This window comes from Schistocerca americana, chromosome 5 (assembly GCF_021461395.2).
Source record: "Schistocerca americana isolate TAMUIC-IGC-003095 chromosome 5, iqSchAmer2.1, whole genome shotgun sequence".
In the NCBI taxonomy this organism is placed as follows: Eukaryota; Metazoa; Arthropoda; class Insecta; order Orthoptera; family Acrididae; genus Schistocerca; species Schistocerca americana.
In genome coordinates this window covers 134,099,698-134,114,437 of record NC_060123.1, presented here as the reverse complement: position 1 = coordinate 134,114,437, position 14,740 = coordinate 134,099,698, and the positions used below count along the sequence as shown (strand labels likewise).

The 14,740-nt window shown below is 40.2% G+C and overlaps 1 protein-coding gene across 1 annotated transcript in view; it reads left to right on the top strand.

Annotated features, from left to right (window-relative positions):
• LOC124615301 (NFX1-type zinc finger-containing protein 1-like) overlaps positions 1-14,740 on the top strand; it is a 268,918-nt gene that overhangs the window by 70,026 nt on the left and 184,152 nt on the right. The window contains exon 4 of the mRNA XM_047143088.1: positions 4,103-4,374. Within this exon, the coding sequence (XP_046999044.1) occupies positions 4,103-4,374 (272 nt within the window). The remainder of the gene's footprint in view (positions 1-4,102; positions 4,375-14,740) is intronic.

Sequence of the window (14,740 nt, the reverse complement as noted above, 5' to 3'; positions counted from 1 at the left end):
AGATGACTCTGACAAGTAAATTGTGCAGTATATTTTGCTTCCGTCTATGTAGAGTAACATAATTGTCATAAATAATTTGTGCCAGTGGAGTCCTACAAGGACTATAAAACCTATCATCCCACATGGAGCAGTGAATGTATATATGATTAATTTACCATTGATCCACATTCTCCGGAGAAGTTGACATTGTAGAATTGTTGCATAATTTTAATATTAATCACATGTTACAATAATCTACATGTTATTCAATTAAAACATCCCTATAATAAGATATATGAATAGTTAGTAAATAGAAATTTCAGGATTGAAATAATAAATTAAAATGTGTAAAGGTGACCACACAACTACAGGTGATTGATGTGTGGCTCAGAGACACATTTAACATGAGCTGAAAGTTTAGGGTTCATTGAACCACCTTCACAATAGTTTAGGGTTCATTGAACCACCTTCACAATTCTCTATTATTCCAATCTCGTATAGCGCGCGGAAAGAACAAACACCTATGTCTTCCCGTATGAGCTCTGATTTCCCTAATTTTGATCATGGAGATCATTTCTCCCTATGTAGGTTGGTGTGAACAAAATATTTTCACTTTCAAAGGATAAAGTTGGTGATTGGTATTCTGTGAGAAGATTCCGTCACAATGAAAAACGCCTTTCTTTTAATGATGTCCAGCCCAAATCCTGTATCATTTCAGTGACTCTCTCCCACATATTTTGCAATAACACGAAACGTACTGCCCTTCTTTGAACTTTTTTGATGTACTCCGTCAGTCCTATCTGGTAAGGACCCCACGCTGCGCACCTGCATTTTAAGAGGGTGGACAAGCATAGTGTAGGCAGTCTCATTAGTAGATCTGTTACATTTTCTAAGTGTCCTGCCAATAAAACGCAATCTTTGGGTAGCCTTCCCCACAACATTTTCTGTGTGTTCCTTCCAGTTTAAGTTGTTCGTAAGTGTAATTCCTAGGTGTTTAGTTGAATTTATGACCTTTAGATTTGACTGATTTATCGCGTAACCAAAGTTTTAACGGATTCCTTTTAGCACTCATGTGGATGACCTCACACTTATTGTTATTTTGGGTCAACTGCTGATTTTCGCACCATTCAGATAACTTTTCTAAGTCATTTTGCTATTTGTTTTGATTTTCTGATGAGTTCATTAGTCGATAAATGACAGTGTTATCTGCAAACTACCTAAGATGGCAGCCCAGATTCTGTCCCAAATCATTTATATAGATAAGGAACAGCAAAGGGTCTATAACTTTACCTTGGGGAATACCAGAAATCACTTGTTTTACTCGATGACGTTCCGTCAGTTACTATGAACTGTTGCCCCTCTGACAGGAAATCACAAATCCAGTCACGTAACTGAGGCGGTATTCCATAAGCACACAATTTCACTACAAGCCACTTGTGTGGTACAGTGTCAAAAGCCTTCCGGAAATCCAGAAATACGGAATCAATGTGAAATCCCTTGTCAGTAACATTCAACACTTCATGCGAATAAAGACCTAGTTGTGTTTCACAAGAATGATGTTTTCTAAACCTGTGTTGGCTGTGTGTCAATAGACCCTTTTCCATTTCACACACACACACACACACACACACACACACACAAAATTGCCCGTTTGTGACTGACATTGTTTTTGGTTGACCGGAAAGGCAAAATGCAAAAGGGAGGGGGAGGGGGGGGGTGATTGGGAGGGATGAAGATGGGGTGCAAAAGGGTATAGAGGAGTACAAATTCACGGATGCACGGAAGAGAGGGACTGTTGGATTTCGGTGACGTAATGAAATTGATGTTAATGTTACACGGCACCTTTCCTACTAATTGCTACAGGTTTCACTTTATACTATGTAGCGACACTGCAGTTTTTTGTCCAATCCCTACATCACGTCATAGTGCAGAAGGAACACCTTGATGCTAAGGAATTTCAGGACACTGTTATCCACCTACTGGTCTGAAGATATGGCTGACGACACAGCCGACCTACACATCGCCCCACGTTTTGTCAGTGTGTGACACGACTGCAGGGTGGACACATTGATGCAGCATTGCGCAAAACACAATTAAAGTCTGTGCAGGGGAGGAATGTTTTGGGATAAGGAAGGAGATGAAATTGTAATGGTTATGGAGAGGGAAAAGGACAGCTAAGGAAGGTGACTATGAGAGATATTGGCCAGCGGTGTTGTGAGAATGGAGGATTTCCTTAAGGAAATTTTCCAACTGATAGTTCAGTGGTGCTGGTGCTTTGGAAGGTGGTGTGGGAGGTCTGAATAATTCAAAAGCCATTGATGTTATACCAGCTGTTGGAAGACACTGATCTTCCGATGTGCATCACATTCAGCAATTAGTTGATCCAGTTAACTGTTAGCTGCCATTTTTAATGAAAATAAGCAGGTACCTGAGAAGTCCAGTAAACCTTGAGACAGTCTTATCTTTTCATATGAGATGTTAAGCCATGTGTAAAAGTAAGTACACCATGTATCATATACCAGCTGTGCTGCCATTAACTGTGCAAATGTCTATGTGAATATTAGAGTTACACCTGCTTAATCTGAGGCTTGCCAGAATCTTGACAACTCAGCTGCTGAATATGCTGCTTATTCCTGTGCAATTTGGATTTTCCCTTCAGCACCAGTTCTTGGAGATTGCTGTAGAGAACTGTCCCTCCAACAGATCCTATTGTCTCTTATTCTCCCCGGTCTAAACCTGCATTGGTCTCTATTCCCATTGCCCTTGTATGCAGACCACTTACCTTAGCCAGGTGCGGTGTACCCCTTCTTCTGCCGTTGTTTCTCTTTGACCTCCAGCGTAGCGTGTGCTGTAGGCATATCTGAAGGTTAACATTGTGGAAGTCTGGTGAGTTAGGGGTGGTAGTATGGATATGACATACAAGGTCACATTAAACATATTGAAGTTTATTTAATATCATGAACAACAAAAATGTCTTAAAGGGACTTATGAATATGAGAGGTAGAATCATAATTTGAACAGTGTGAGTGTAAGAACTAAAATCGTAATAACTAACATTTAAAAATATTAATTTAATAATTGCCACAAATTGATTAAATTTACTAGATGGAAGTTTACATCCACCCACCCTCCCTCCCACTCCCCATTCCCTCCCCACTGCTCATCCTTTTAACTCTTCTTCCACATTTGTCCTCCATCCTAACATTACTACTGCTTCCCTCAGCATCCCCCCTTTCCACCCACCAACACACTCCCACTTTCCACCTCCCCTCTTTCCAGACCCTCTTCTCGCCCTCTCCCTTTCCACTCACCACCTTTGTCCTGCTATCTGTCACCCTCATCACCAATCCTTTCAATCCCCTCTCCACACACTGTGTCCATCATCCTCTCCTCCATCCATCATTGCTTCCCTCTTATATTACAAGAAATAGTCTTAAAAAGTCCAGGGGTTCTCAGATCCTCGAGCTGGGAAAATGAAGATGAAGTAAATGATGAGGGGATTAATGTAAACACAAATTTTCTGCTGATTTTGTGTCATTTGCCTAATGTATAGCTAAACTTCTAAACAAATCAGAGCCTTCTGCCTCCATCACATGTAGCATTCATGAGAATAATATAAGAGAGGTTGGGGAATGAACACAGGCACACAGACAGCTATTTTTACTCTCTCAAATCACGAATGAAGCAAACTTCATAGGAGCTAATATTGATATGAAGTAAGCTTCACCTGGTTTTGGACTATAAATGTTGAGGAGAAATGTACAGAAGAAATTTTTTGCTCCTTCCCTGTGTATTGTAAGCTTTTTCTTCACTCAGACTGGACCTTCCATCTCTTAACCATAATGAAGATACCTAAAATTATAAAATCTAACATTTGTGTGACTAATGTCTTTATTTATGTCTTGACGTGTAGTAAGAAGATTGACTTCAAAATAATTGGTTGAAAACATGTAATTTATTGGTGTTGAAGATGAGGAAATATCTCTTAGAACTTTACATTCTTAAAAATATAATTGTTGACAGTACTCTGTGTAAAATGTTCTGACGTGTATTTGTTCATAGTTCAAACAGTTATGTTTATTATTAAATAGCTGAAACTTGTTTTAACTTTATTATGTTGCAGGAGATAGTTTGCAACTACGAGCTTCTACATCTGTTTATGAATTGCGTCAAAAGTATAACCTAGATCTGTCATTGTTTGAACGAATGTTGAACAATGGCATACATTGTGAGATCTTAAAGACTCAGCACCGCATGCGATCAGAGTTTGTTAGACTTTTAGTGCCTGCTATATATCCTGCAATAAAAACTCACACCTCTGTTAAAAAATATGAAGAAATTGCAGGAGTTGTAGGCAACTTGTTTTTTATAACACATCAACAGACAGAAGAAGAGGTATGTGAAATATATGTGCATCATCTTATAAAGTTAAGCTGTGTGCCATGAGTGGCGGAATAGTTGTGTATTATTTTTAATGTTCTGTGAAGACAGGTTCTCATTTGCTGCACGCCATAGTTTCTTTCTTCCTTCCTTCTTTTTTTAAAGTCATATTGGAGTTTATTGAGCACTCCGTAATGCTTCCACGTCAACAAGTTATCCACCCCTCCTTTAGAACATTTTCAGTACGTCAAGTCAGTCTGGCTGAGGGAGGTGGCACGTTGGTTCGCACATTGGACTCTCATGGGGAAGGATGGCTATTAAAGTCTGCTTCCAGCCATCCACATTTAGATTTTTCACAATTTTCCTACAATGGTCCAGGCAAATGTCGAGATGGTTCTTCTGAAAGGGCTTGGCTGATTTCATTCCCCATCTTTGAAACAGTCTGAGCTTGTACTCCATTTCTAGTGGCCTTGATGCCGACACCACATTAAATCCTAATGTTTCATCCATCCTCTTTGCAATCAGTCAAATCTGATATATGGCCTACACAATTTGTATTAGAGATTAGCTACCTCCTGTGGAGCCCGCTAATGAAACTCGGACCATTATTTCCCTTTCCTGCCATGAAAAGTATTTGTTCTATTTTCTATTGTTCATATAGATCACACTAAGGTTTTGGCTAGCACTTTGCTTTTTGCTCTTGGAATTTACAACTGCTTTTTTATTTATGCCAAAAACTAATGTTTAACTGTTAATATAAAGTAAGCGTGGAATGTCAGATCCCTTAATCAGGCAGGTAGGTTGGAAAATTTAAAAAGGGAAATGGATAGGTTAAAGTTAGATATAGTGGGAATTAGTGAAGTTCGGTGGCAGGAGGAACAAGACTTTTGGTCAGGTGAATACAGGGTTATAAATACAAAATCAGATAGGGGTAATGCAGGAGTCGGTTTAATAATGAATAAAAAAATAGGAGTACGGATAAGCTACTACAAACAGCATAGTGAACGCATTATTGTGGCCAAGATAGACACAAAGCCCACGCCTACTACAGTAGTACAAGTTTATATGCCAACTAGCTCTGCAGATGACGAAGAAATTGAAGAAATGTATGATGAAATAAAAGAAATTATTCAGATAGTGAAGGGAGATAAAAATTTTTATAGTCATGGGTGACTGGAATTCGGTAGTAGGAAAAGGGAGAGAAGGAAACGTAGTAGGTGAATATGGATTGGGGCTAAAAAATGAAAGAGGAAGCCGCCTGATAGAATTTTGCACAGAGCACAACTTAATCATAGCTAACACTTGGTTCAAGAATCGTAAAAGAAGGTTGTATACATGGAAGAAGCCTGGAGATACTAGATGGTATCAGGTAGATTACATAATGGTAAGACAGAGATTTAGGAACCAGGTTTTAAATTGTAAGACATTTCCAGGGGCAGATGTGGACTCTGATCACAATGTATTGGTTATGAACTGTAGATTAAAACTGAAGAAACTGCAAAAAGGTGGGAATTTACAGAGATGGGACCTGGCTAAACTGAAAGTACCAGAGGTTGTACAGAGTTTCAGGGAGAGCATAAGGGAACAATTGACAGGAATGGGGGAAAGAAATACAGTAGAAGAAGAATGGGTAGCTTTGAGAGATGATGTAGTGAAGGCAGCAGAGGACCTAGTAGGTAAAAAGACGAGGGCTAGTAGAAATCCTTGGGTAACAGAAGAAGTACTGAATTTAATTGATGAAAGGAGAAAGATAAAAAATGCAGTAAATGAAGCAGGCAAAAAGGAATACAAACGTCTCAAAAACAAGATCGACAGGAAGTGCAAAATGGCTAAGCAGGGATGGCTAGAGGACAAATGTAAGGATGTAGAGGCTTATCTCACTAGGGGTAAGATAGATAGTGCCTACAGGAAAATTAAAGAGACCTTTGGAGAAAAGAGAGCCACTTGTATGAATATCAAGAGCTCAAATGGAAACCCAGTTCTAAGCAAAGAAGGGAAAGCAGAAAGGTGGACGGAGTATATAGAGGGTCTATACAAGGGTGATGTACTTGAGGACAATATTATGGAAATGGAAGAGGAGGTAGATGAAGATGAAATGGGAGATACAATACTGTGTGAAGAGTTTGACAGAGCACTGAAAGACCTGAGTCGAAACAAGGCCCCGGGAGTAGACAACATTCCATTAGAACTACTGACAGCCTTGGGAGTGCCAGTCCTGACTAAACTCTACCATCTGGTGAGCAAGATGTATGAGACAGGCGAAATACGCTCAGACTTCAAGAAGAATATAATAATTCCGATCCCAAAGAAAGCAGGTGCTGACAGATGTGAAAATTAACGAACAATCAGTTTAATAAGTCACGGATGCAAAATACTAACGCGAATTCTTTACAGACGAATGGAAAAACAGGTAGAAGCTGACCTCGGGGAAGATCAGTTTGGATTCCGTAGAAATATTGGAACACTGGAAGCAATACTGACCCTACGAAGTATCTTAAAAGCTAGATTAAGGAAAGGCAAACCTACGTTTCTAGCATTTGTAGACTTGGAGAAAGCTTTTTACAATGTTGACTGGAATACTCTCTTTCAAATTCTGAAGCTGTCAGGGGTAAAATACAGGGAGCAAAAGGGAATTTACAATTTGTAAAGAAAGCAAATGGCAGTTATAAGAGTCGAGGGACATGAAAGAAAAGCAGTGGTTGGGAAGGGAGTAAGACAGGGTTGTAGCCTCTCCCCGATGTTGTCCAATCTGTATATTGAGCAAGCAGTAAAGGAAACAAAAGAAAAACTCGGAGTAGGTATTAAAATTCATGGAGAAGAAGTAAAAACTTTGAGGTTCGCCGATGACATTGTAATTCTATCAGAGACAGCAAAGGACTTGGAAGAGCAGTTGAACGGAATGGACAGTGTCATGAAAGGAGGGTATAAGATGAACATCAACAAAAGCAAAACGAGGCTAATGGAATGTAGTCGAATTAAGTAGGGTGATGCTGTGGGAATTAGATTGGGAAATGAGACACTTCAATTAGTACAGGAGTTTTGCTATTTGGGGAGCAAAATAACTGATGATGGTCGAAGTAGAGAGGATATAAAATGTAGGCTGGCAATGGCAAGGAAAGCGTTTCTGAAGAAGAGAAATTTGTTAACATCCAGTATTGATTTAAATGTCAGGAAGTCATTTCTGAAAGTATTCGTATGGAGTGTAGCCATGTATGGAAGTGAAACATGGACGATAACTAGTTTGGACAAGAAGAGAATACAAGCTTTAGAAATGTGGTGCTACAGAAGAATGCTGAAGATTAGATGGGTAGATCATAAAGAAGGGATCGGTTGGTAGGACATGTTCTGAGGCTTCAAGGGATCACCAATTTAGTATTGGAGGGCAGCGTGGAGGGTAAAAATCATAGAGGGAGACCAAGAGATGAATACACTAAACAGATTCAGAAGGATGTAGGTTGCAGTAGGTACTGGGAGATGAAGAAGCTTGCACAGGATAGAGTAGCATGAAGAGCTGCATCAAACCAGTCTCAGGACTGAAGACCACAACAACAACATAAAGTAAATAACATATAGCTGCTAAAACAAAATTGAGTAATTTACTAATTGTTTTCTGGCCGGTGTGGCCGATCGGTTCTAGGCGCTTCAGTCTGGAACCGCGCGACTGCTATGGTCGCGGGTTCGAATCCTGCCTCAGGCATGGATGTGTGTGATGTCCTTAGGTTAGTTAGGTTTAAGTAGTTCTAAGTTCTAGGGGACTGATGACCTCAGATGTTAAGTCCCATAGTGCTCAGAGCCATTTGAACTAATTGTTCCTTCCCTGCTTTTATGGAAGATATATATTTTATGAAAAAAGATTGTCAGCCATCTGTATTTTGGTTTTTTGTTTCTGATAGTTATTTCAGAGTGAAAGCTCCATCATCAAGGTTTCCTAGATTCATGTGAGGCTTGTCATAAGGAATGAAATAATCACAGCAGAGGGAGGTTACATTTTTATGCAGATTGGGGGGGGGGGGGGGGGGCGGAACCTTACAAACGCTAGTAAAAAAGTAGACTACAGTGACATAAAATACCTGTATATTGGGAGAATCTGCTTCACTGGTGGTCCATTGTGATATTGCTTTAAGTTGTTTCATTGCACACACAGCATAAGCAAAGTGATGAATGGAAACATTGAAAATAAATGTCCTATGTGATCAAAGAAATTTGCTTGAAGTAATTCTACTCCATAGCCTGATACTAAGTATAGCTTTTGTTGCCAACATACGTTGTCCTCAGAGTTACATGGTAGTAGTGTTATGTGGCTAGATCCCAAGTGCCATGCGGATTTGTAATGTTGTTGCATTCTTGTTGCAGACAGGCACTTCAGTTTTTTTTTTTTTTTTTATAAGCATCTTCACAGTTGGCTTTGATAACCCGAATGAACTTGTCTCAAGCTTGAAAAGATAAATTCAAGTGCAATTTGTTGGTTTGCAACCAGTGCCACAGCTCTTGTGTTTAATATGTAAAGTGTTATTTTTAAAGAAAAACTAAATTTATATTGTTTTTAACATTAGTTGTTTTATATGAGAGAAATGCCAGAAAATTCCACATTATTGTTAATCTTCTTGTTACGGTTAGTTTTGTGGAGTGATGTAAGCACTGTGTGTCATTCTGTTTTACAATTTTTTTTTTATAAAATGAATGTATTTTGTATGTGCTGTACTCATTCTTTAGGACAGTTTGTTTCATAGTTTTTAAATCCTGTATCTCTTGGACAGTGTGTATGTGCAAGTGCGTGTGAGTAGTCTCTGTCAGATACTGAGTGGACAACTACTTTACCCCCAGAATTGTTTCCCAAGAGGATGGCATCATAATTAAACCATTTAGGTGTAGAATATAATGGCTGCAGTTTCCCCTAGCTATTAGCCATTTGTAGTGCCAATATAGCAAGTCCGTACAGACATTGCTTCCTTGTCCATGGTGCAGAATGGAGTTATGTACACTAATGGTAAGATTTTCAACAAGTACGTGTCTAATATAAAGCAATAAATGAGGACTTCCTATCACTTCAAAAGAAAAACTTGCCTTGTTAGCCACTTTATCTTCAAATGATTTGAATATCTACATGCAGGAGTTGAGTGAGGTTCTTTTAGCTATACAGCAAGCAGCAGTTCTTGTTATAAAGTTGCATGATGAGTAGTAATGTACTGTAAACAAGACTTAGAAGTAAATGTAGTAAATATTAAGATGCTGACAGCAGATCAACAGTAGCTATGTGGTAAAACTGAGGCAGTGGCTTTTTTCAAAGCAGCAGTTTTCTTTCTGTTTGAATTGATTAAAATTATGTAGCATAGGCATGAATAGCATTAAGTAGTATTGTGGTAACTTATTTTTAGTATAGTACACAATTTAAGGTTCTATGATTTCTGTGGCTTTTGTTGTTGTATACCTTGACTATTTCTTGATTTGCTCTGTGGAACATAATGTATGAATGACTGTTGCCCTTCTAACAATTGAAAAGGCTGCTGCCCTTCTTATGGAACCATATGTTTGTCTGGCCTCTCCACAGATACCTGTCCACTGTGATTGCACTTACGGTATGGCCATCTGTGCTGTTGATGCACACAAGCGCCTATGGCAGCATCCATGGTTGCTAAATGCATAAAACATGAGATTCTAGAACATTTAGAAATTTTCAGGTGTAGAGCTATGCGACTGTATCATATACTTAATGGAAAGTCACCAGTGTTCTCAATCCTCAGTACTGTTTTTTCCAAGTGAAACCGTGACATTTTGTTAAAATATTTGGAAGGCATTGGAGAAAGATAAAAATTTACCCAAAGTTCGACACTTGGAATGTAATCACTCAAAATGTAGAGCATGCCAAAACAGATATATGAACTTATTTCATTTTAAAATTGAGTGTAGATAACCATGCTCCACAAGCATTGCACATCGTTGATGCTCAAGTTAGACGAGGAATCCCTGCAACAGAGGGCAGTGTCCAATCTGGAGGTATTTGAGGAGGATTGCATTTCATCTTCGTGTCAGAAAGGAACAATGCCCCACCAGATATTGTGTTTTACCAGCTACGTTTTACCATCTTGCGACTTGCAGCCACACCTCGCAATGGTGCACGGTCCTGCCCCTCGGCACTGAGACGATAGTGAGTACAAGGACTTCGTATTTTATCATTATGGGTGTTGTGCACATCTCCTTAACTGCTGCATCTGCTTTGCATTCACGCGTCCTAATACCCACTAAAATATGAGGTCCGTTGAAACAATATTGGCTGTTTGATCATAAAAACATATATTCATTAGGAAAATATTCTATTGGTTGTTTTAGCTTTCTACAAATGTACTTCACTTTTCCATGTATTTCACATTAACTTCCAAACTCTTTTCATAATTTTGCACCAGCTTCTGCAAACTGTCTACTACGAATTTCTCCGCCTGGCAGATGAACCAGTTTATAGTGATTGCCTACTTGTCACCTTTAAACTGTTGATTATCATGGTATCATTAAAATGCAAGAGGTAATAGCAACTGGGTGTGGGGTTGGGATTGTAGGATATATGGTCAAAAAATCTCTCAGCAGACATGCTGAATCACATCATGAGTATTGGTAGTGGATGTGTGGATACATTTTGCTGTGGAAGGTGACTGTCCAAGATGAACAGTTTCCTGTGCCATCTTCTTTGGATGGCACAACTCAGTCTGATGTGCATTCTGTAATACATTTCAACTAATTGTAGATCCACATTCCATGAAATCTAACTAAACAGTGCCCTTTTGATCCAAGAAAATGGTACCCATCATTTTTCAAATGAGGTAATAAAAGTGCTTGAATTTTTTGTTTTCTTTGAGGTCAGTCGTATCACTGCATTAACTGTTGTTTTGATTCTGTGTTGGTTTAACACATTCGTAGTCTTTAGTTCATACTACAGGTGCAGTTCTAATGTGGAGCTCAAGATCACCCAAGCCATGTAGCTGTCAACTGTGAAATGGGACTGTCTGAAACTGCTGATATTTTCAAAACCACCCCTAGTCATTTAAAGGTGTTAAATTTTGTGTTGATAGTTTTTCAGAATCCAACTTGGGCGAACAAAAACATGAAATTTTTTTCTTCAAGGAAACAATTCTTAGAATATTATGAAGGCAGCAGGCAATAATTATTAAATTTTTTCATTTGTGTGGACATAGTGTCTGTAGTTGCTTTTTAAATTACTAAAGGTATTCAAAATCTGTGTTGATTTAAAACATCATTCATTTCCGTGTGGATGTGACCGCATTTTACACTCATGTTCAGAAGAATTAGAACACCTCAAATGATTAGGGAGAGGACTTTCATATACACAGGACATGTACATTAGTATGCTCTGCAGAAATGATTAGCATGTCAGTCAACTCCGTTCAGCATTTGTCTAGTATGCACCACCTTAGGTTCTGATAACTTATTCCGTGTGTGAGGGCATCAACGTGTGTAAGGTGTGAATGGCATTTTGTGGTATAGCACCACACACCATAAGGCCTTGAGATGGCACTGTAGGATTTAAGCAAATGCAATCCCTATGATACCACTCGCCCTGTCCTCAGGGAACCAAAATGCGGCCATAATTTTGAAACCAACAGAACCTGGATTTGTCCAAAAACACTATCCGGTGCCATTCCTTTCCTCAGTGATGTCACTCCATACACCATTGCTGTCTAGTATTTTTCTGCACATTCATCAAAAGTAGGCAGAGAAGTGGACAATGTGCACGTAACTCGGGCCGTAGTAAACGAAGATGGACTGTTATCCCTGATAGTGTAGATGTGTTACACTGTTGCTCCAGAACCGAGGAGGATGCAAATCTGTACTGCAATGCCATTCGGATGTGGTGTCGATCCTCTCGGGGGCGGGGGGGTCTGTGTCGGTGCGACGTGACCCATCTCATCATGTTCTACAGCCTTCTGTGAACCATTCTGCATGCACCCATTGCACTGCCGAAACGCTTCGTCCCACACGAGTAGCAGTTTCTCAGATGGATGCATCACATTCTCTGATGCCAATAATGCACCCTCCTTCAAACTCACTGATTCGACAGTACGATTCGTGAATACATCTGCGAGGCATCATGCACATCTGCTTAAGTCACACTGATCCATTACCTTCAGTTTGTAGCAACAGCAAGAGCCCCGGGCAAATTTTACCGGAAGATGCTGTTGCTCTGCGATATCAAATTTGACCTTGAACCTGCGGGCTGACATGGTTCAAATGCTAATCATTTCTGCAGAACATACTAGGCACATATCCTGTGAATATAAAAGTCATGTCTCTAGTTTGTGAATATAATCGTCATGTCTCTAGTTGTTCAAGGTGGTGGTTTTTTGGACTTGCGTGTATTTCAAAAATGGTTCAAATGGCTCTGAGCACTATGGGACTTAACATCTATGGTCATCAGTCCCCTAGAACTTAGAACTACTTAAACCTAACTAACCTAAGGACATCACACAACACCCAGCCATCACGAGGCAGAGAAAATCCCTGACCCCGCCGGGAATCGAACCCGGGAACCCGGGCGTGGGAAGCGAGAACGCTACCGCACGACCACGAGATGTGGGCGTGTATTTCATGTCATGAAATGTGTAATGCTGCAAACCAACATGAAGTTAGGACCAAAATATCAGTGCAAAAGACAGGAATACCAGGAAAGCATGCAACCAGACTTTCCTGTGTAAGCAGAAAACAGACAAACATAATTCTTTCTATTATATTTCGATGCTCCAGAACTTTTTAGTTTGTATTGTTGCTTGTATCATCTTTCATGATGTGTATTACAACATTTATAGCTGATGGGTGCATTTTGTTTTAAAACTCATTGGATATCGTGTGAGAATTAAATAACTTAAATGAAGAATAGAGGTCTAAAGGTTGTAAATTTAACAAACATGAAAATTTTAAAAAAGCTGGAAAAAGTGCTGGACATAAAGGTGAGGAATGTATTTCCTCAGTAGATTTGCTTTAACATCTAAAAAAGTTTTGCATAACCTTGGTTCTGAGAGTTCCAGAACCTGTACAGATAATTGGAATAACGATCAAAATAAACATCATTTCTGCCCATTTTATTGCTCATGAAAGCCACATTGCATGTCGTACCACCATACAGCGAGACCTTCAGAGGTGATGGTTCAGATTGCTGTACATATCAGTACCTGTAATACCTAGTAGCACGTCCTCTTGCATTGACACATGCCTGTATTCATCGTGGCCTACTATCCACAAGTTCATCAAGGGACTGTTGGTCCAGATTGTCTCACTCCTCAGCGGCGATTCAGCGTATATCCCTTGGAATGGTTCATGGTTCATGTCGTCCATAAACAGCCCTTTTCAATCTATCCCAGGCATGTTCGATAGGGTTCATGCCTGAACACGTTGGCCACTGTAGTTGAGTGATGTCGTTATCCTGAAGGAAGTCATTCACAAGATGTGCATGATGGGAGCGCGAGTTGTCATCCTTGAAGATGAATGCCTCGCCAATATCTTACCGATATTGTTGCACTATTGGTTGGAAGATGGCATTCACGTATTGTACAGCCATTACGGTGCCTTCCAGGACCCCCAGCAACGTACGTTGGCCCCACATATCATCACCCTGAAACAGCAAGGTACCCCCACCTTGCTGCACTTGCTGGACAGTGTGTACAAGGCGTTCAGCCTGACCGGGTTGCCTCCAAATACGTCTTCGATGATTGTCTGCTTGAAGGCACATGTGACACTCATTGGTGAAGAGAACATTATGCCAATCCTGAGCGGTCCATTCAGCATGTTGTTGGGCCCATCTGTACCTTGCTGCCTGGTGTCGTTTTTGCAAAGATGGACCTCGCCATAGATGTCGGGAGTGAAGTTGCACATCATGCAGCCTGTTGCGCACAGTGTGTGTCTTGACACGACGTCCTACGGCTGCACAAAAAGCATTATTCAACATGGTGGTGTTGGTGTCAGGGTTCTTCCGAGCCATAATCCGTAGGTAGCAGTCATCCATTGCAGTAGTAGCCCTTGGGCAGCCTGAGTGAGGCGTGTCATCGACAGTTCCAGTCTCTCTGTTTCTCCTCTATGTCCGAACGACATCGCTTTGGTTCATTCTGATACACCTGGACACTTCCCTCATTGAGAGCCGTTCCATGCACAAAGTAACAGTGTGGACGTGATTGAACCGCTGTATTGACCGTCTAGGCATGGTTGGACTACAGACAACACGAGTCGCGTACCTCCTTCCTAGTGGAATGACTGGAACTGTTTGGCTGATAGGCACTGCTCATGCATGGTTGCTTACATCCTTGGGCGGGTTTAGTGACATCTCTGAACAGTCAAAGGGGCTGTGTCTGTGATACAATATCCACAGTCAACGCCTATCTTC